The sequence below is a fragment of the Heloderma suspectum genome, chromosome 1 (assembly GCF_057233095.1).
Source record: "Heloderma suspectum isolate Gila_16-S chromosome 1, 16-S_ref, whole genome shotgun sequence".
Classification (NCBI taxonomy): Eukaryota; Metazoa; Chordata; class Lepidosauria; order Squamata; family Helodermatidae; genus Heloderma; species Heloderma suspectum.
Window position 1 is genome coordinate 210,907,776 of NC_139458.1, and position 23,051 is coordinate 210,930,826.

Sequence of the window (23,051 nt, forward strand, 5' to 3'; positions counted from 1 at the left end):
GCTGGCAAAGGCTAATCTGGCCTTTCAGTTCTTGAGTGTTACCAGTGGTTTGCACCTTGTTGTGAAGCCTCTGTATTTACATTCATAAAGCCGTCTCTTGACTGTAGATGTTGAAAATGACATGGCTACCTCTGCAAGAGTGTTCTTGACCTGGCTAGCTGTTGCGAAAGGGTTCCTCTTCACCATGAGCAGAATTCTGCTGTCATCCACTTTAGTTGTTGTCCGTGGTCTGCCAGGCCTTTTGCTGTTGCTGAGCTTGCCAGTTAATTCCTTCTTTTTCAAGATGCTCCAAACTGTTGTGTTGGCCACTCCCACTGTTTTTGTTATCTCTCTGATGAGTTTATTTTGTTTCCTCAGCCTAATGATGGCATCCTTCACTTGCATGGACACCTCTTTGGACCTCATGTTGGGAATTCCGGTGAACAGCTACCAAATGCAAATGTAACACTCCCACCTCCAGGCCTTTTCTCTGCTTGATTGGTCATGGAGTGCCCAGGAAACAGGCCACACCAGGCCATGCAGCTGCTTGTCAGCCATTCGTTCCATTACTTATGAGCCACCAACGATGTGTGTGTGTGTATGCCACTGGCTGTACTTCCTGAATGGTTGGTGCCCCACTTTTGTCAAACCCCTTGAATTACAGCTGAAAGTCCTGACTTCACTCCCATCTGGCTGTGTTTCCTTTCAATTTCAATGTGGTGGTGTACAGAGGCCAACTGCCAAAACAGTTATCCTAGTTCCAATATTTCTGGCCCTGACTGTAGTTGCAAATTAACATAACTTAGTGGTCAGATTTGCATGATTGTTCAGGAAATATATGAAAAAGTTTCAATAGGAAACTTGATTTAAATCAGATTTAAATGGATGTTTTAAATTTCCTTGATTTAAATCAATCCACTCTGCTTTCTCCTCCCAGCATATTAACTAGGCTCAAGTTCTAAAGAATGTTGTAAATGGTAGAAGACACATTAAGATGCCAGAACCAAATGGAAGCCATCATAATTAATTTGCAAATGGTTAATTGCAAACATTCAAGACTCAATTATGATTGCCTTTTCTGCAAGCGTGAGACTTAACTTTCTAGACATGCATGAATGATGCTGTTCTATTTTAGTGCCCCCTCTCAGGGGTTTCTCTTCTTCCTTATATTATTACCCCATTTCAAAAGCAAACAGGTAGATAAAGGATATGTATGACAGTTTGCCAGTCAGTCATTGCCTCTCCTCTTTAATTATGTATGATATTGATGGTTCTTAGGATTTTCTTTAGGTCATGCTTTAAACGTAATTGAAAGTTTTCCCCTCTGCTAAACAACTTTTGGATGCTTTGATGGACACCAATCAGCTTTAAGAAAGTAGTTCAATAAAATATGGAAACAGCTGTTAAGAGGAAACCTGTCAGACAAAGTAAGAGAAACTAGAAGACAAAGAGAACTTTCTATCCTTATCTTATAAAAAATTCAACTCCCAGAACACAGAAGTTAAAGCAAAATATCTATACTAAAAGAGCACTCCTTAATAATCTGGCTTTATCTAATATTAATCACTGCACAAGTGCTTTTGTTTACATAATGCATGTTAAAAGACTGTAAAGTTCCTGTTTGGAACTTAACTTCTTATTAGGGGTGGGGGTGAGTCACCCCCCCTCCCATTTTCTCCAGTCATTCCAGAACCCCTCCCAGTAAGTCATTTGTTTTTCAGCTTGATGTAGGTTAGTCTCTCCATTCTTGGCTATTTGATGTCTCTTCCAAGGTGCAGCTTGACTTTGCCTGCCTCTCAGCCCCTGCACATACTCAGGCTCAAGATTCTCCCCTAGATTAAGGAAGGTAGAGGGTCTGGTAGGAACGCTCTGTCTGGGTTCCCCCTTTTTGCAGATTGGCTCAGGGGAACAAATCAGGAGAGAGCAATTTGTTTATTAATAGAGCGTTCATGTAGGAGTCCCCCAGCCAATGGTTTTGTTTGCTTTTTCCTTTTGTTTTTTTTTTGCATTTCTTCCAGTGCCTCTGCAATGCAACCTAATAAAGGGCTTTGTTGAGTGACTGATTGACTGACGCTCCTCATTACGAGAGAGAGAGAGAGAGAGAGAGAGAGAGAGAGAGAGAGAGATTGTGCACAGGGACTGCAAATATGTTGCTGTGCTTGTGAGTTGATCAGGCATCAGCACACTCACAATCCAAACTAGAGGGAATCAAGCAAGCAGTACTGCAGGTAGGTTGCTTTTAGTACTTTGATGTGGGTTTTATTCAGGGGAAAGGGGTTGTACTCTTCCACTCACTCCTTTCCACTGATTTGCTGACCATTTTTATTTTACTCTTTATTTTCCTTGCCCCCACCTCCTGCTGCTCCTCTGTTCATCTCTATCATCCTCCCCCTTCTACTTTCTCTCTTACTCTTCCTGTAGTCCTCACCCTTTACCTTCCCTCTTGAGTTTGCTTCTGGTCTTTCTTGTTTCTGCTGGAGCAGAAACATGTGTCTTTAAAGGAGTGGTTTCGTTTGCCCCTCTCCCTCTTGTTTGCACCCAGGATCTTGGTCAAGGAATCACTTGCTTCTTTGCTTCAGTATGTCTTTCTGCGCAGTGTGTTTTACTAGCCAGAGGCGGCAAATGTGGGTTCAAAACAATGGCTTTTGTGTGTTGTCATGCTCAGCCCCCCCCCCCTTCAAAATCTTGATGAATTTACTGGCTTCTTTGCCTTTGTCTGAAATGGGTTTCTGCTGGAGCAGAGAAGAAAAACGTGGGTTCAAAGGAATATTTGTGTGTGTATTATGGTGCTCAATTTACCTTTGTGTGAAGTGAGTTTCTGCTGGAGTCTCCCCCCGCCCCATTTATCTGGACAAGTGGGCCTTGCTGGCTCCACATACCACCGCTCTCTCTGCAGTTAGCTTCCCTGCCCTCCACCCCAGCCTAATATATGTAAGTGAGGGAGCGTTTGTACATCCATGCACACATGTGTAAGTAAATCTAACAGAAAGGGTTAGATCTAACATCTTTAGTCAGCAGTAATTACAAGAATTCAATTAGTATGTAAACACCATAATCTAACACTACGGAGTAATCCTAGATTCTGGTTGGAGGGGGTTTAGTGATTTAGATGTGATAGATGAATTGGGGAATGTTCTCTCTCTGTAAATTTGAGACATTAATTTTACCCATTCAGAAAGGTAAAGAAAAAGTATGATCTTAAACATCAAAGTGCATTGCAGTATATTCAGCTGAAGCATTAGCTGACCAAAATGCCTCACCCGAATGCAACTGTAGCTTTGAAAATACCACCTACAGTAAACTCTGGAATATGCCAACATCTCAAATAGAGCCAGTGAGAGCCAGTGTGGTGTAGTGGCTAGTGTTGGACTGGGAGTTGGGAATCTGGGTTCTAGTCCCCACTCGGTCATGGAAGGTCACTGGGTGACTTTGGGCCAGTCACAGACTCTCAGCCCAACCTACCTCACAGGGTTGTTGTTAAGATAAAATGGAGGAGAAGGAGGAGGATTATGTAAGCTGCCTTGAGTTCCTTAAGGAGGAAAAAAGGCGGAATATAAATGTAATAAATAAATAAATAAATGGATGGATGGATGGATGTAGAATCCTTTGATAAAATAGAACAAGACCGATAACACCATCCAACTGATGATAGAAGGATGTCTTTCCAAACATGTGCTCGAGGTATGGAGGGGCCAGGTATCGCCTTGGTCCATATGTACTGAGCTTGTTCAAAACATTGGGAACCAAGGATATGAATTAATTTGATAAAGAAGTTTCCCCAAAGTCATGTTCTGAAGTCTTACTTTTGGGATACCCTCCAATATTATGAAATATTGATGTATTAGGAGATTACTTTTATGTAAATCAAGGGTCACAGCAGCACTAGAAATGGGCAATAAGGACTTAAAACTGCCCAAGTTAGCAGCTAAAAAGTAAGAGGTTTATAGCAGAAGTAGGCAACTTGTGGTCCTCCAGATGCTTTGCTCTACAGCTCCCATCAGCCCAAGCCAGCATAGCCAGTGGAGAGGAATGATGTGAGTTGTCGGCTGAAACATCTGAGGGCCACAAGTTGCCCACCCTTGGTCCACAGGAATCATGAAACAGAAGATAAACTTCAGTGGAGCTTTGGGAGATTCCTGGAGATATGCATAACAACACATGGAGGTCTGTGATGATTCACTCTGACCTGACCTTCCTTAGAAATTAATCAGTAGCAAACAAGGTCAAATGGGTCCAGATGACTAGTGTAACATCCCTTGAGCCAGACATAAAAGTACGATTTTCTCTATTAAAAGTTTGTAGCCAAAGAACTGGCTGCTTCACTTAGTATTTGAAATTCAAGGCACAGATATGAACACACACACCCTTAAGGCTGCTGGGTTCATAATAATGTAGTGGTAGAAGTCATGGCTGGCATAATTCTCCTTCTATGCAACTCTGAAAGATACATGAGCTCTCTTACATTCTAGACCTGACAATTCTGTCCCCTTGCCTAAGCCTTTTTCTCAGGCTTCTGTCTTTTCCATCTTCCCTTACCTCAGACACTACTCTCTATCCGCTGCTTCCTCTGTCCCTTTCCTTTAACCAAGCTGCCTTTGGCCTCACTTCCCCTTAGTTTCCCTGTTTGCACACAGTTAGCTTTCCAACCCTACACAGTGCCTCCTTCCTTAGGACCGGTATGAGGTTTCGGTCCCAGCTAGTCATTGCCCATCCTCCCAGAATGAGGAGTGTGAATCCTTTCTAAAGCTATCAGTTTTCCTCCTTGAGCAGTTGGAAAGTTCCACGCTACCAAACCAGCTCAAGTCACTGTCAGAGGGCAATGCAATGTAAACTGAATTGAAACAACGCTAAAATATTTATCATTTTCATAGCTATGAGTCTAACATGTGCTTATATAAATTATGCTTCATAACATAGAGGAATGGATGCCTGTGTTCCCTTGTGGAAGTCCTTACCCAGTTCTTTGCCTGTGCAAATAAATAAATCTTGTTATAAGGTTACTGTTTAGAAATAAAAGGACTAAGGCTGTCTAGGGTATCCATACAAATCCTGTCACCTTGCCATGATACTTTATACCTCTGAGCATTTAAACAAGTGCTTTAGTAGTTCAGTGTAAAATATGCAACATGAAGGCAAGATGCCAGAAAAAGACAAGAAGGTAGAAATTCTCTCTAGAAAAAGTTTAAAATGAGTAATTTTCTCTTACTCCATCATATTTTTTTTTTTACAAAGGCACTGAGATGGACTAATGAGTTATATTTTTAAAAACTGAAGTACTATGAAGAATGGATGATACTTTACCTCACTAACTGGCTGCCCTTGGTGAGTCAAATCTAGGTCTTGAGGCCTTGTCACCTTATCAATGTCCAGGGAGTCCATGCTGGAGGCTGCAGATGTGATGCTGGAACGGGAGGAATTACTGATAGAGCGGACCTCAGCATCACTCACAGTACCTGCTGATGCTGTTCTCCTATGCTGGGTAGCTACTACAGGCTTGCTATCTTCCATTATAGGTTGTTGAGCAGCTTCATCCATACTCAAAGATGCCTTCTCTAGTTGCGCAGTAATGTCATCCAGAGAAAAGATAGCGTGTGAAGGCTTTGTTACCCGAGTAGACGAGGAAGACAATCCTTTCATACTACTGTGTTTGGAAGCAAGTCGGCCACCCCCTGGTGGTTTCTGAGCCATTTTTCCTTCTGTTGCAAAGCGTTTCATTGATGCGCTGTTTGTGGACTGTGAACCAATGCTACTGAGCTCCTGCTCTATGGAACAAAGATCTGCCATGAGGGCATCAAGATCCACAGTCTCTCCCTGATTCAGGGCTTCTGCAGTGAATGACAAGAATATGATCAACAATTCAAATTTTATCACCATGCCCCAGTGTATTAGGCATTGCACTGTTCCGATGCCACATTTACTTGGTTAGTCTACGGCAGTGATTTTCAAGTTTTCTACCTTTGCCACACTGACATATCTGGTGAGAAACTCAGTGTCTGCTAGAGAACCTTTGTGGTTTGCATTCCAGGGCAGGATGTCAGGTGTACACTTATTTCATGCGTGGCACTGAGCACATGCCCTAGAACATATGCAACTCTCCTCAGTGGCTGCACAGTGGTTGTAGTGGTAGGCAAACTGCTTTTTTCACCATTTTTGATCTTGTCATTGAGGAGCCCCAGGAACCCCTGGAACCCAGCTGGAAAGTCTATCTTTCAGTTTTATCAGTTAGTAGAGGAAGCACAGACGTGGCAATGAATATAAAATATTTAATACTCATTTTACACTCCTGCTGCATATGTTTCTAAATATCTGGATTATTTTTTCTGTTTTATTTTATATTTCAAGGTGTCATCTAACTTGGAAAGATTTTCTCTTGAATTTTCCACTAAATGTGTTCTTGCATACTTGTATTATACAAAATACAACAGGCTTAACCAGACTTTTTGCTTATGTTATATAATCTAGTATCTAATAACTGTTATTCTAAATCATCCAAAGTGAATAACTCTATTCAGCGTTAATATTTAGTTCTTTTCATCTCCTTTTCATTTAGAAACAAGTTCTAGTCTTGATATTATTAGAATTACTCCTAATAAAATATCCTGCTTAAGAACTGTACTTTCAAGATTAGTTAAATGGAGTATCTGATTCCTATAGTAAAGTATGTCCTGTGATTCCTCATTACTTTCAAAACTTTATCCCCAACTGTGGAAATATTTGATGCACATTTTCATTACTTTGAAGAGTATTAAATAGTGCTTAAACTTTGTTTAATGCCCCTTATGTGACTTTCTATATAGTATAAGATTTAAATAACAATGTGTTTAATTAAATTTGAATAATTAAAGGCATTTGCGTGTAGCACAGTCTACCTTCTATCTAAGATTTATGTATATAATCTTTGTTGTCTCTCTCATTCACACCATGAGAGTTCTCACTATTTTCATTTTACAAATTTTGGGATAGGATCTTGAGCTCAAGTCAGTATTTCAACCAGTCTGTCTCTGTTCCTTCAACAGCAGGATATTCTATACCCAATGGGATTTGTGATCAAATTCACTTTAAGGGCATAATCCTATGGGGATGGCTGTAAGCCTCCGAACTTGGAGGCTTATGGCCATCCAAAGGAGAGCAGGAGGCATGGCAGAGGCTTTCTTTGCCTCAGTGCTCCTCCCGCTCTGTATTTTTGCTAGATGGGCGTTTTTGCCCATCCAACTGAGGCATCGGGGAGGGGGAGGGATGGAAAGGCTGGGGAGGCCTGAGGAAACGATGTAAGCCATCTCATCCCCTCCCCATCCACTGGCATGCCCCTTTTCCCTTCCCTCTGAGCTCACCTTTGCAACCTTGGAGAGGCAGCCAGCATGGTTCTCTCTGCACTGGCTGCAAGGGGGCAGTGAGCTTGGACTCCTAGGTCCAAGGTTGGAGCACTGTCTCAGACATCAGATCCAGAAATCCAAGCTATTCTATGGCTCCCCAGACTCTGTCTAGGGGCCATAGAATTGCTCTCTACATGTATTTTATTAAAGTCTCCCATTCTAACACACATAGTGTTTTCTGTATTAGCAGCATTCTAGTTGAAAGTATTTCCCCTAGTTGAAAGTGATTTAGTAATCCGTCTCACCATTCAAATTGTACATAGAAAAGCGATAGGAGAAGTTGGCGATATTAGTCTCCTGGCGAAGAGGGGATCTCTTTATTGGCTCCACAGGCTTGTCTGTATCCAGACTCTAAGGGAATTGGAAAGAACAAGAAAAATAAGCTACAGTAGTGTAAACCATAAATGAACATTTTCAAACATCGGGAAATGTTTGCTTTTGTGGTTGTGCCATTTAAATCTAAAGAGATATTTTCTTCTATATTCATCAGTAAAAAAAAAGACTACCAACATTATTTTAATGACAACCAAGATTCAAAGTAATCTAGCCAAGAAGAGAAGATGAATATGACTCCATATATCAGCAAGCAACAAAAGAAATGCATTCTAATGTAGCTTTCTGTGGTAGAAAGGTATATTCTTTAAGAGTTTATAAATTTCACTATTACCATGGGAGTTTTTTGAAGATTACCCAGACTTAACTACATTTAACAATTTTGAGTGCTGAGAACAGCCTATTATTATTAGATACTACCAAGTTCTAATCTGTCATGTAATATTTACCATATACTTAAGTTTGTGCACCTTAACTATTTCATGTTCACATGGCTACATACAAAAAAGCTTAGCCTATACAGTGTCCATGCAATTTTATACACTGTCATTCACAATTCATGTGCTGCATGGAAGAGAGGTATCCAGTGTAAAACAGTGTCCCATTCCATCTATGCACTCTTAAAATAGGCATGTCCATGTGCCTATACGTTTTGGGTTCTACGAGAGCTATTATCACACAGCAGTTCTAGATATTCATATTTCTGATGGAATGCAAAAGACAAAAAAGAAAATGTCTTCATTTTTAAAAGCTTTAAGTATTATTTTAGTTCTTTTTACAAGCTCCTCAGTCCCTTCATCAAAAGCAAGCAACACATTTTTAACTGCAAGCACCAGGTTCTAATATCACCGACTTTCTTAACTTTCAAAACGTATCTTCTACAATAAGCCCTTAACCATACTGCACTAAAACTGCATTATATAACACAAACCACTCTTTATCAAACAGGTCAATTGACAGTTCTGTCCTCTGACCAGTAATGTAATGAGAAACTGCATGACATCACAACCTTCCTCCAGCACCAGCCTTCCTTGCCAATATGGCCCACAGAGTCAACAGAAGAAGCAATATACCTTTAATGAGTAACGAATGTTGATCTCCTTTGCTACTGAATGCATAAAGTGTTATAACGTGACTTAACCTGTGTGAGTTTGTCTAATTCTCCAAGCCAAGCCCCAAACATCTTGTCCAGATCCTGATCTTCTTTATCACTGTCTTCTTCAGCACCATGATCAAGTTCTTCATCTGATAACTGCTCCATCTAAGAGACAATAAATAAGTATTTAAAGGCCAATGCTTTCAGTATGTTTGGGAGATTACATTATTTTTGCTTAACCACCTTTCTAACATTTATTTAGAAATAGATGACCACCACAATCAATTATAGTCAGGGCCAGAAATACTGAAACAAGGATAACTGTTTGGCAGTTGGCCTCTGTACATCACCACATTGAAGTTGAAAGGAAACACACCCAGATGGGAGCGAAGTCAGGACTTTCAGCTGTAATTCAAGGGGTTTGACAAAAGTGGGGCACTAACCATTCAGGAAGTACAGCCAGTGGCATGCATACATATACATACATACACACACACACACACACACACACACACCCCGTTGGTGGCTCATAAGTAATGGAACGAATGGCTGACAAGCAGCTGCATGGCCAGGTGTGGCCTGTTTCCTGGGCACCCCATGACCAATCAAGCAGAGAAAAGGCCTGGAGGTGGTTCTGAGTGTTACATTTGCATTTGGTAGCTGTTCACTGGAACTCCCAACATGAGGTCCAAAGAGGTGTCCATGCAAGTGAAGGAGGCCATCATTAGGCTGAGGAAACAAAATAAACCCATCAGAGAGATAGCAAAAACAGTGGGAGTGGCCAACACAACAGTTTGGAGCATCCTGAAAAAGAAGGAATTAACTGGCAAGCTCAGCAACAGCAAAAGGCCTGGCAGACCACGGAAGACAACTAAAGTGGATGACCACAGAATTCTGCTCATGGTGAAGAGGAACCCTTTCGCAACAGCTAGCCAGGTCAAGAACACTCTTGAGGAGCTAGGCATGTCATTGTCAACATCTACAGTCAAGAGACGGCTTTATGAATGTAAATACAGAGGCTTCACAACAAGGTGCAAACCACTGGTAATGCTCAAGAACCGATAGGCCAGATTAGCCTTTGCCAGCAAACACCTAAAAAAGCCTGCCCAGTTCTGGAATAAGATTCTTTGGACTGATGAAACCAAGATTACCTTGACCAGAATGATGCAAAGAGAAAAGTATGGAGAAGGAAAGGAACAGCTCATGATCCAAAGCATACCACATCATCTGTCAAACATGGTGGAGGCCGTGTTATGGCATGGGCATGTATGGCTGCCAATGGAGCCGGGTCACTGATGTTTACTGATGACCTGACTGCTGATAAAAGCAGCAGGATGAATTCTGAAGTGTATAGGACTATACTTTCTGCTCAGATTCAGCTGAATGCTGCCAAACTGATAGGATGCCGCTTCATATTGCATATGAATAATGACCCAAAACATACAGCAAAAGCTACCCAAGAGTTTCTCCAGGCAAAGAAGTGGGATGTTCTTCAATGGCCAAGTCAGTCACCTGATCTCAACCCAATAGAGCATGCTGTTCACTTACTGAAGACAAGACTGAAGGCAGAAAGACCCACAAACAAGCAGCAGCTGAAGGCAGCTGCAGTAAAGGCCTGGCAAAGCATCTCAAGGGAGGAAACTCAGCATTTGGTCATGTCCATGGGTTCCAGACTTCAGGAAGTCCTTGACTGCAAAGGATTTTCATCCAGGTAATAAAGGCGACCCTTCAGTTTGAAATGATGTTGGTTTGTTCCATTACTTATGAGCCATCCAACAATGTGTGTGTGTGTGTGTGTATGCCACTGGCTGTACTTCCTGAATGGTTAGTGCCCCACTTTTGTCAAACCCCTTCAATTACAGCTGAAAGTCCTGACTTCACTCCCATCTGGCTGTGTTTCCTTTCAACTTCAATGTGGTGGTGTACAGAGGCCAACTGCCAAAACAGTTATCCTTGTTCCAATATTTCTGGCCCTGACTGTATGTTTTAAATATTAGGGACTCCCTAAAGAGTAGGGCTGTGCACTGCTTCAGCCTAAAGCCCGACCTCTGAGCCGAAGTAGGGCGCTTCGTGCTGCTTCCAAGGTGAGGTGGAGAGAGCATGACACGGCATGGGTTGCTCTGAAGTGCCTTGGTGCGCTTTGGAGCGAACCAGAAGCCCAGACGCTCCGCCACCACCCAGCCCTGAGCTCCTTAACTGGGCCATCAGGACGCATGCCAGCAGCTGTCTTCTTGTTCCAGGGAGTCATTATTTTTAAAACAGTGACTTCCTGGAACAAGGAGCTGGCTGCCGGTGCACGTCCTAAGGGCCCAGAAGCTGGCGGCGGTGACTCTCTAGAACAAGACAGCTCCCAGCACACGTCCCGAGGGCCTAGATAAGGAGCTGGGAGCTCACATGGCACGTCGGGGTGTGGGGTAGCGAGACTGGGCCATCCGAATCCCACTTCAGCTCCAGAGGCCTAAGCGGGTTGGACCTGCCTCAGAAGCCCCGAAGCAGCCTCTGAGGTGGATCAGCAGGTCGCTTCACAGCCCTACTAAAAACTATGAACTGGTAAAAAAAAATAAAATCCACAACTGTTACTTTGAGACATTGAACAATTAAGTGCTACATAAAATAATATCTGAGAAATACATTCTTCCTAGAAACAAAATACAGACTAACATTTCAATTAGTCCAAAAAGAATATAAATTAAACTGTTTTATTGGCACTGATTTTCTTGTGCCAAGTGTTTCATGTTCTCTTCTAACCAGGAGAACACCATGCATGCAATGGGGAATCCAGTTGCAACATGAAACATTTCCTTTGTACAAAAACAACCCTCCCCCGGTTTCTAATACTCTTGGTTGCATCCAGTGTGATAAAGGTAAGGAGTCATATTTGAAAGTTCAGCATATGTTAACAGAATTCCAGAAAGAGGACTTTCGCTTCATAACCTAATGCTTTAGACACATTCAAATGAACAAGAACCTAACGCACTCCTAAATAGAAGACTTCCTGGTTTTCTCAAACCACAGTTTGCCATGACATCTGAACTGGCAAACTATGGTGTGAGCAATTTGTCCAAACCAGGACTGCAAAACCATGATCAAACCACTGAAGCTCATGGTTCATCTCTATCCTTTTGTGAACTGCCCAGAGAGCTTCAGCTACTGGGTAGTATAGAAATTAAATAAATATATAAATATCCTCCAAACCATGATGGTGTCCATATGATACCAGTATGTCTGTATTCTGAAGCATGAAGAAAGATGTGTGCTGTCTTAAGAGTTCGTTAAGAACAGAAATAGGCAACCGGAGCTGTGAAGACCCTATCCAGCCCTCGATTTTCTCTCTGGCCCAATACAACTCTGATCCCATGGGCATCCCTCTCTACTTCTCACTTCCCACTATTATGCAACACTTTCACTTAATCCCAAGCAGAGAGACTGCCAAGAGCTACCTCTAGTACAGTATGAACAACAAGCGAAATACTGGAAAAACTCTTCCTTTTTTGCATTTCACCTGCTCACCTGGGATGAAGCGAAAGCACAGGGAAAACGATAATGAATAGTTGAGGTGCTTAAAGCGAGGGGCTCTGCCAAAGCTTCTGTTGCTGTTCATACTGCAGGAGAGGCAGTTCCAGAGTTCTCCACCTACATCTTAGATTGATTAGTGAATCAGTAGACAGAACCAATACTGCTGGTACTTCACCTTGTGCTCAGCTGAAAATATGGCCACTGTTAAAAGTTAGTTACTGACCGGGGCTTAGAACTTCAAAATAGATTTGGTTTTATGGAGGCTTACCCTGACTGCTCATTGGAAGGACAGATACTGAAGCTGAAGCTCAAATATTTTGGCCACCTAATGCGAAGAGAAAACTCCCTGGAAAAGATCCTGATGCTGGGAAAGATTGAAGGCAAAAGGAGAAGCGGACGGCAGAGGATGAGATGGCTAGATAGCATCACCGATGCGATGAATATGAACTTGAGCACACTCCAGGAGAGAGCGGAGGACAGGAAGGCCTGGTGTGCTATGGTCCATGGCGTCACGAAGTGTCAGACATGACTTAACGTCTGAACAACAACAACAGATTTGCCCCACATACAGTGAAGAGCTTACGGTATCACCTTGTTTCCCTTAACACTCTGCACACCTAAAGATAATTCTACCCATTACAAGAGCACATTTGTGCAATGGAATTTGATTAAAGCACTGGATACACAGCATTAATAGTTTTGTTTTCATATAAAATAAGAAATATTATTCTAATTAAAAAAACTATGTTGAGAATAAATCCTCTAGCAGCTAAACAGCACCGCAGTAGTATTACTATTATTATTAATTGTTATTATTATTTACATTTCTATACTACCCCACAGCCGACGCTCTCTGGGCGATTTACAAAAGTTAAAACATTAAAAGTACAATATGCAAAATTTAAAATATAAAAAACACACAGACAGCATACACAAAGACAACATATACTTTCTGTAATATCCTTTCTGTAATTAAATCCAACAAATACTTTAAATCCACCACATTCACTTTAAGATCAGAAAGAGAGGCCATTCTCATTTTCCCACCAGTGAGAGCAGTCAGGTGGGTGAACACACATGAGAGGGTCTTCTCTGCAGTGGCCCCACATCTTTGGAACAAGCTGCCATCGGAGGTCCACCATGCTCCGTCACTGCAGACTTTTAAGAAGGCCTTGAAAACGTATTATTTTACCTTGGCCTTCTATTGATATGACTGCTACTGTTGCTGCTGTTTTATTGTTGGTTTTAATTGTTTTGTTTTTAACATTTTTAATATTTTAACTGTTTTTATGTATTTTATTGTTGTAAGCCGCCCTGGGAGGGCTTCTGCCCTGAAAGGCAGCCCAGAAATATTTTAAATAAATAATAAATACAAGAGAATGCACTGGCCCAGGTACAGAGGACACCCGAATCACAGAATGCATGTTACAGCTTTCCACTGAAGCACAAAGTATTTGTTAAAAGGGTAAAATGATTTGTATATTTAAGTTTGAAACTAGCAGCACAGTGGTAACTTCCAACAGAGTTCTGAAGATATTATCCAACAGCCTAGAAATAATGATAACAGGACCACATTGGTTTATACCTGTTTCTGGAGAAAGGAACCATAACTTCCTGCTGGAGTATTAAGGGAGGTTCGGGAGGTGGCAACAAGGGAGAGGGGCTTCTCGGTGGTGACCCCCCAACTGTGGAACCCTGTGAGCCCCAACTGGCACCAACATTGTTATCTTTTCAGCACCAGGTTAAGACCCTCCTCTACTCTCAGGCATTGGCAGCATATGATAAGGGTTTTAATTTGGGTCTTGGATTTCTTATTGGTTTGTTAAAACTGTTAGGGGTGTGTGTATTGTCTGCTTATATGTTTGTATGTAAATGTTTTATATTATGTACACTATTGTAGTTTTAAGGTTTTTAATCTTTGTAAACCACCCAGAGAGCTTTGGCTATTGGGTGGTACAGAAATGTAATAAATGAAATGAAATGAAGTCATGCTTCTAAAGTGAGGTTGGCCTTGCCACCTTTCCTAATCAGCAAAAAATCCCCTCAAGATCCACAGCATGCATCTAGCTGACAGCTCTTGTGACAGTATGCTTTACCCACAACAAATTTTGCACTGAAGAAGTCCAGAGAATTTGAGCTAACCACAAGTTTTGCAATATCATACAATAAGAAATGTGCTCTCTTCTGTTCACAGAAATGTTGCTTAAATGGGCCACAGAGAATGCCTGGAAGACATCCTGTTAGAGAATTTAAATATTGGATGCTGTGCAGACTTCTTCAGCAACACTGCACACTGCATGCTCTCTACATGACATAAGAAGTAAGCTAAGCCCAGAAAGGAGTGAGCAGAGAGAGCTACCGTATTTTCCGGCATATAAGATGACTTTTTAACCCAGGAAAATGTTCTCAAAAGTCGGGGGTCATCTTATACGCTGGGTGTCGTCTTATAGGGCGGGTGCTGAAACTTCCGAGCCGGACTGGAGAATCTGCGGTCGCCGCATATGGTGGGGGGAGCTCAAAAATGGCCGTGGCCACATCCCCGCCGTATGCGGCGACCGTATGAAAGCAGCAAGGGTGGCGCTGTACAAGTATGGTAGAAGAAAATCCACTCACCAGGATTTGTGGAAAGTGACTTAACACGGTCCCGATGACGAGGTGAGGGGGCGCCTCACCAGGAAGGTGTAAGTGAAGGGCGGAGCAAGCTGCAGGCATCCGGGACGCCCGGGGTATGGAAAAAAGAGGTGTGTTTGCGCTACCGCTCTGATAGTCTTGGAGACAGGGAGGGCTGGGCAGGCAGGGAAAGCTGACCAATCCAAGCAGGCTTTGTATACAACAACCAGCCAATCGCCAGTAAGGTACATCGCTTGCCATGATATTTTAACTGGAAAAGTTGGGGGTCGTCTTATACGCCCAGTCGTCTTATACACCGGAAAATACGGTATATAGCTGAAGATATTTTCACCATCTTTCACTCAAGATTTTACTGAGTTATGGAGACTATCCAACAGGAAGGATAGTCAAGTATTATCACACAGTCCAAGTGGTATAAGAACCTAAAAAGAGTCATGCTGGTTCAGACCAAGGGTCCATCTAGTCCAGCATTCTGCTCACACAGTGGCCAACCAGCTGTTGACCAGGAACCCACAAGCAGGACATGAGCAGAACAGCACCCTCCCATCCATGTTCCCCAGCAACTGGTGTACAGAGGCTCACTGCCTCTGGTACTAGAAGTAGCATTCAGCCATCAAGACTACTAAGCACTGATAGCCTTCTCCTCCAGGAATTTGTCCAACCCCCTTTTAAACCCACCCAAATAGGTGGCCATCACTAGATCCTGTGGTAGCAAATTCCATAGTTTAACTATGCTCTGTGTGATGTACTTCCTTTTATCTTTCCTGAATCTCCCACCAATCAGCTTCATGGGATGACCCCGGGTTCTAGTATTTTGAGAGAGGGAGAAAAATGTCTCCCTATCCACATTCTCCACACCAAGCAGAATTTTGTACACCTCTATCATGCCTCACCTTACCTTCCTTTTTTCCACGGTAAACAACCCCAGCTGTTGTAACCTTCTCTCATAGGGGATATGCTCCAACCCCTTGATCATTTTAGTTGCCCTTTTCTGCACTTTCCCCACTTCTATAGTATCTTTTTTAGGTGTGGTGATCAGAACTGTACACAGTATTCCAAGTGTGGTTGCACCACAGATTTGTATAAGGGCAGTATGATATTGGCAGTTTTATTCTCAATTCCTTTTGTAATTATGCCTAACATGGAGTTTGCCTTTTTTACAGCAGTCGCACACTGGGCTGACGTTGTCATCAAGCTGTCCACCACAACCCCAAGGGATCCAGGGATTCCCTGGATCCCTTTTTGAAAACTGGTGTTACATTGGCCATCTTCCAGTCACCTGGTATAAGAGGCTGATCTTAGGGACATTTTGCATATTTTGATCAGCAATTTCATATTTGAGTTCTTTGAGAACTCTAGGATGGATACCATCTGAGGCCAGTGATCTTTTGCATTCAATTTATCAATAAGGTTGAGAACGTCATCTTTTGTCACCGCTATTTGCCTCAGCTTCTCAGGCTCCCTTCCTGAAAACATCAGTTCAGGCACAGGTATCTGTCCTATATCTTTTGCAGTGAAGACAGATGAAAAGAATTCATTCAGCTTCTCTGCAATCTTCTTGTCCTCCTTCAGTACTCCTTTAGCTCCATTGTCATCCAAACCTGTGGTATACATTTTATCTGGGCTTCTATTATTGTGGTTTTGAGCAATCTCCAAGCCTTTTGATGGGATTTAATCTTTTTAACTCCCCGCTTTTAACTTCCTTCTCACCAGTTCCCTTGTTTTAGAGAAGTTTCCTCTTTAGAAGTCAAATGTGACTGTGTTGGACTTCCTGGGCAATTTCCCACTTAAATATATATTAAATCTGATAGCACTATGATCACTGTTTCTGATTGGTTCAATATTTACATCTTGTACTAGGTCCTGGGCAACTACTTAGGATTAAATCCAAGGTCGCCTCCCCTCTGGTCGGTTCCATGACCAACTGTTCAAGGGCACAATCATTTAGTGTATCGAGAAATTTAACCTCTTTCTTGGGACTCATTCATTTAACCTCATTCATTTACCATGTGGGGGTAATTGAAGTCGCCCATTATTACAACGCTTCCTTGTTTGGAGGCCTCCCTGATTTCATTTTCCATCTCAAGGTCACTCTGAGCATTCTGGGCTCGGGGATAATAGCACATTCCTAGCACTACTGCCCTGCCAAAAGAGAAATTAGTGTAGTGTCTTAACAAAAAGAGCTGGTGTGGTGTAGTAGCTAGAGGGTTGGACTAGGACTCAGGAGACCTCAGGAGTCCCCCGCTTTGCCACGAAGCTCACTGGGTGACTTTGGGCCAACCTATTCCACGGTGTTATTTCAAACGGAGAGAAGGATCACATAAACCACTTTGGGTCCTTGGAGGAAAGGCGGGATAAAAATGTAACAAACACATAAATTAAGATGCACTACTTGCTAGGCAATGTTCAGAGGCCATCTCAAGTGGCTATTCCTCCCCCACCATAACCCCTGGACATTGGGGGCCAACCTGGCATTTGCAAATATATTAGATTGCTATGTAAATTATTTCTTTTGTCTACTTTGACTTGTTCCCAAAGAAAAGTTGGCATGAGGTAGAGGCAATACAATTTCAGGTGCAACCACATTTAAAATACATTGCGCTGTTCTAGTCACCCCATCTCAAGAAGGGCATCATTGAACTAGGAAAGCTGGAATCCAAGAGGAATCCTATACCCTAATAGTGAAGTCAATTCTCTGAGTGCCAATCAATGTTTACGTAGCCAAAATGGCACCATCAACACACAAGAAGGAAGTATCAGCAGGCTTGGGGAAATCTCAAAGTCTGTAGAAGTACAAAGACAAATTAAGGAAAAAACCATAAAACTGTGTATGGGGGGCAGAGAAGAAACCCAAATGTACACCAATATAGACTGATTATGTTCAATGACCCTGGAATGCTGCATATCTGTTGGAGAAGGCGAATGGAATGGAGTATCCTGAAAGGAGGCATGGCCTGTTGGCAGGAACACTGAAAAGAAGCATTCCGCACTGCAACATTTTGGTGTGGGTCCCATTTGTCCTATTAAGGCAGTACCTATCAGGAAGAAATGCCAGCAGTAGGCTGCCTCAAGATCTAGGCAGCAGAGCTATAAAGCAGGGATAGGAAACCAGCAGTCCTCAGTCTAATTTCATGTGGCCCTCAGACTAATTTCAAAAGCTCTCTGCATGTAATCAGTCCAGATGCCAGGCACAATTTGCATAATCACCTGCCCAGCCATGGCTTGCTGCGGCCTGTTCAGGCTATAATGATTGTCCAAAACCATGTCAATGGGTGACCCATCCATTTTTGACTCTGGCCCTGCACACTGCTGGCTTTGGTCCTGTTCACCACTGACATGCACTCCCCACCCACAAAGGAACATAGCCTTTGACAGAAAAATTGTTGCTTGGCCTTGTTGTAAAGGCTGAAGTTAGATACCAAGTCATAAGCAGTAGAAACTCAACAGGGGTTCATGTTTCCGGTCTAGTTCCCTCCCTGTGGTACTCCTCGACTGCCTCCCCACATGCGCCATCTGAAATGGCAATGTCACATAAGAGCTGCAGTGGATGATTTATTTTACTGTCTGACATTACACAAGCTTAGCATATTTCCAAATTCCTTTTTATTCCTGTTATTTGTCCTTTCAGTTTATTGTGGATCAGGGCGAAAGTTGAAATTTAATCCAGATAAGATGGAGGTAATGTGAGTTTGGAAGCTGACTGATCTGGATGGAGGTATGAAGCCAGTCCTGGATAGGGTTGTACTTCTTCTGAAGGACTAGGCTTACAGTTTGGAGTGCTTCTAGATTCAACAGTATTAGTGGAAACACAGTTGGCATCGGTGGCTCGAAGCACTTTTTATCCAGTTAGGCTAGTATGCCAGCTGCAGCCCTCACTACAGTTACCCGTGCACTGGTTACTTCTAAACCTGACTAGTGTTAACACACTGTATGTGGGCCTGCCTTTCAAGATGGTTTGGAAACCTCACATGGTTCAAAATGCAGCTGCCCAAATGTTGATGGAGGCTAGGAGGTTCGAAGATATTACACTAATTTTGCACCCGTTCCACTGGTCACCAGAGGGTTTCTGTGCCCAATTCAAGGCATTGGTCTTACCTTTTAAATCCCTAAATGGTTTGGAGCCAGGTTATTTAATGTACTGCCTACATCCATACAATCCTACCTATTTGTGAACATCAGCTATGGAGGACCTCTCAGATACCTGTCAGTAAGATCATTAGGCTGGTGGGTACAAGGGATAGGGCCTTCTTGCTGAGGGCCCCATGACTGCGGAACTCTCTTCCTATGGAACTACACAGGTCCATATGGTGCAAGCCTCCAAGTGTGTCTTGAAAACCTTTCTGTTCCAGACTCCCTTCAACAGTGGTTTATGCCATTGATTCTTGAGACTCTGTGCTTCCTTACAATACAGTTTCTTTACGGTTTAACATTCCAAATGTATCTTAATGTATTTCATCTCACTGTTGTATGTCATGCACCACCTTGTGAGTGCTATGTCCTAAAAGACTGCCTATATATATATTTTAAATAAATGCACTGAATTGTGAGTTCTCAAAATTATTCTTGGTTGCTTCAGATATTAGGGCATTAAAAGAACCCAGTCTGAGAAAAATCATAAGGAATGTCAAAAGCAGTTCTAAATAAAATAGCCTGAAGGAGTAAGAAATCTGGGCACATAATCTATTTGCAGACTGTATATACTATCTCAAGACAAATTAAGCTGAGATGCACTTTTTGCATGTCTGATTTGTAAACTTATCAACGTTCACAACTATACCAAACTATTTAACAATTCATCTACACAGAACTATCAAATATCTACTGTATTTTTAAAGCACAGGAAAAGTTTATTTTCTGGCTTGAATTTGCCCATCGTTCAAGAAATGCCTGCCTACACATTAAACAAATAAACAAATATTAAACAAATAGCCAGTAAATTTTCTTTCAGCTCCTGTGAGAACGTTTAGGTATATCACCAGCTAATTTCAGGAAATTTGAAAGGACCAATTACTCTGTAGGTTATCTAGAGAAAAGGACACCAAAATTGCTGGAATGGTGGAAGAAAGACCAGCAAGAAGCACATGTGAAACCTCCATAGTAAAAAAAAAAATAAAAATGCACAGTCAAATCTTTATTCATTCCTGCACCTTCCAAACTCCAATGTAGTAGCTTGCCAAACTGATGAAAAGGAAGAGCTTTATCATTTCGTTCTTGATTTCCTGGATAAGAACATCAGCCAGAGAATCCAAGAGGTTGTTGGACCAGCAATAATTGCTTAAATAATATGCTGGCAATAAATAAAAATCCTTAATGCATTTGAATTGCAGCTTTTCCAAGAGCTATACCAAAGTTACTAGTAGTGCCCCTCTATAAATTGATATTTTATAAGCCTCTTACTACCACCATGTTATTTTGGATGTATAAAAGAGGAAGTTCAGGCAGGATGTGTAGGTAGTGAGCATTTCATTTTGTTTAAAGCCAGAGACAGCTATTAACTTGTCAAAAGCATCTGATTATTGCCTTGTGGAAAAAGTGTTTAAAGCAAAGCAAATAGTTTCTCCTTAATTAGTAGTGTTATGTTCATAAAGGGAAGAACACACTGCAACCAAAATGTAGGTAATAATCAAGTTAATATTGGCAAAACAACTTATAATTGGTGAAGGATATCACTGCCCTACAGATTTCCTCACCATAACCATAACTAAATAAGACCTTTGTTCTAGCTTTTTGGTGCATTCAGACAGATTTATATCCGGAGCAGACACACATGTAATACTGACAGTTGCTCTGAAGGTAATAATCCCTGGCCATTTATTTATGTTCTGTTTCTCCAAGGTCAGTGGTTCACAAATACGGTTGTCAAGGGTGACCATAACTTTAATTCTAACTATGAGCAAGGAGATCATCTAGTACACCCCAAAGGTTTTTTTAAAGCTGCTGGCAACATAAGGAGCAACGTGTGCCTCTTTCAAAATGGACTGCATCATTAGGTGTCTTGAGATACAGGGGAAAGATTGCCCCCCCCCACACACACACAGCCCATCTTACACACCCCATTACTCATTCACTGTAAAACCCATTCACCAAGTATCAGGTACAAAACAGGTGCAGTTACTTTATATCTGTGGAGCAGAAAGACAAACCTCACTAGTTACAAGAAACAATGATTGCCCCCAAACTTGTCAACCCTGTCCAAAGTCAAGTCACAGGTACATCCTCTTGAACTCTTTGAGTGCAGCTGCCGGACAGCTAACAAAAAAATCCTAACTTTTGTTAAAGCTGCCTATAGAAAAAGAAAATCTCATTAAATAATAAATCCTGCTGCTATTATCAGTCTTGCTACAGTCGGAAAGTTGACAAGAAAGCCTTCACTTTAGAAAATATCACAACACCAGCATACACACACTAGCATCTTGACTAATATTCACTCCTCACAATGCAAACAGCTCTTTGCTTTTGTATGCAGCGTGCAATTGTCAAAAATGAATTATAAGATGCCGTATTACACCTGTTAACATCATCCTCCCAACAAGTTCTGTCCACATTGTAGGACATGACTGCATCACACTGCACTGGAAGTGGTGATATAGACAAGTCTATAGGTGTGGACTTTTGGAATATTTTACCAGTTTTTACCCATTCTCTCCCTTGTCAGAACTACTTCTCCTACGTGTTGCAAAGGGAACCAGGGATGTAGAGGAAAGCTACTCTATTATTCTAGTACAGAAAGGAATTATTAAAAATCAATATTAATAATGACAGTAATTAATACATTAATAATATTTTATACGTGTTATCATCATCAATATATCTGGAAAAATTGTATTTACTGTACAACAGAACAGTTGCCAGGAGTACTAAACCACTTGAGAGAAATCACAGAGCAAAAGGGCAAATAGGCTGCCTTCCATAATGTCAAACACTGGACCAACTGTAGAGACTACACTGCTTATGTATTTTAACACAGGATGACAGCAGCTCACCTTAGAATTAATTTTTAAGTGAGCTATACACCATTTAGCCTTATCTTGGTTCACAATACTTCTTTAGAATCTACATGTTGGGGATCCACAATGACTCATGTGGTTATCACATTTCCTTCTCCCCACAGCAGTTTCTGGAAGGAGCGATTGTTGGTGGTGGCTGCCAAACTGAGTGGTACAGCACAGGAAGAAGGGATTGAAAGCCTTCTCCCCAAGCTGTATTTGCAAACCTCAAAATTGAGTTCTCTGATACTGTAGAGGGAGGGGAGGTTTCTAGGGTGGCCACACATCAATCTTCTCAACCAGCAACAAACCTGTGAGATACAGCACAGAGGGGGCGTTTACACCTCCTACTCATGCTGTATCAGATAGTTAGGTAATGGATACTCAGTAAGCTGCAGCGTCATCCCCAAATCTGAGTACCGTAGATTTATGTGGGAGGAGGAGCCAACCCACAAATACAAACAATACAACAAAGTAGCAGGGATACCCCTTCTTCTCTCTTTGCAGCTTAAGAAAGGTTCTCTCCTTGTTGAAGAAGAGAGAGAAAATCAGCCCCTCTACAGCCAATTCCTTCACCCTACATTTGCCACTGTCAGGGATTTCAACTACATCTAATGTTCTGTTCCTATGAGAGGGATTTATACATGTGCAGCCCTCAGAAGGTTTTTGTCCCTCCCATTAATCCTCCTCTATCTTTTTTTACAGTATCAATCTTGTTCTTGTTTATTATTTACTGTCTACTGACCATGTACATACAAAATATAAAATAAAATACAAATATAAAATATGTATTGAAAAAATATAAAAGATAAAAGTAAGAGCAGAATGATGAAACAATCATAGAAGGTATGATCTGGATTGCTACATTTAATGCAGCAACTTGCTCTATAATTGAAATGTTAGACCCCTCAAGCAAAATAACCAGCAAGGAGCTTAAGGATAGTTCAGGAAAATATTGCACAATAGGGTAAATCAGAGTTTCTTTAGTCATTTGATAAAAACTACAACTGAAGGAGACATGCAGGACAGTCTCCACCCCTCCACTGTTGTAGGGGCAACATCTGTTATTAACTGGAATATTATGTCTATAATCTAGAATATTAGAGGGTAGAACACTACATCGAACCAGAGAAGAAG

At 41.7% G+C, this 23,051-nt stretch overlaps 1 protein-coding gene across 1 annotated transcript in view; it reads right to left on the reverse strand.

Annotated features, from left to right (window-relative positions):
• Nucleotides 1-23,051, reverse strand: part of RAPH1 (Ras association (RalGDS/AF-6) and pleckstrin homology domains 1) — a 118,136-nt gene that overhangs the window by 54,541 nt on the left and 40,544 nt on the right. The window contains exons 2-4 of the mRNA XM_084818335.1: nt 8,827-8,946; nt 7,598-7,703; nt 5,281-5,804 (exon numbers count right to left, since the gene is read on the reverse strand). Coding sequence (XP_084674461.1) covers nt 5,281-5,804; nt 7,598-7,703; nt 8,827-8,946 — 750 coding nt within the window. The remainder of the gene's footprint in view (nt 1-5,280; nt 5,805-7,597; nt 7,704-8,826; nt 8,947-23,051) is intronic.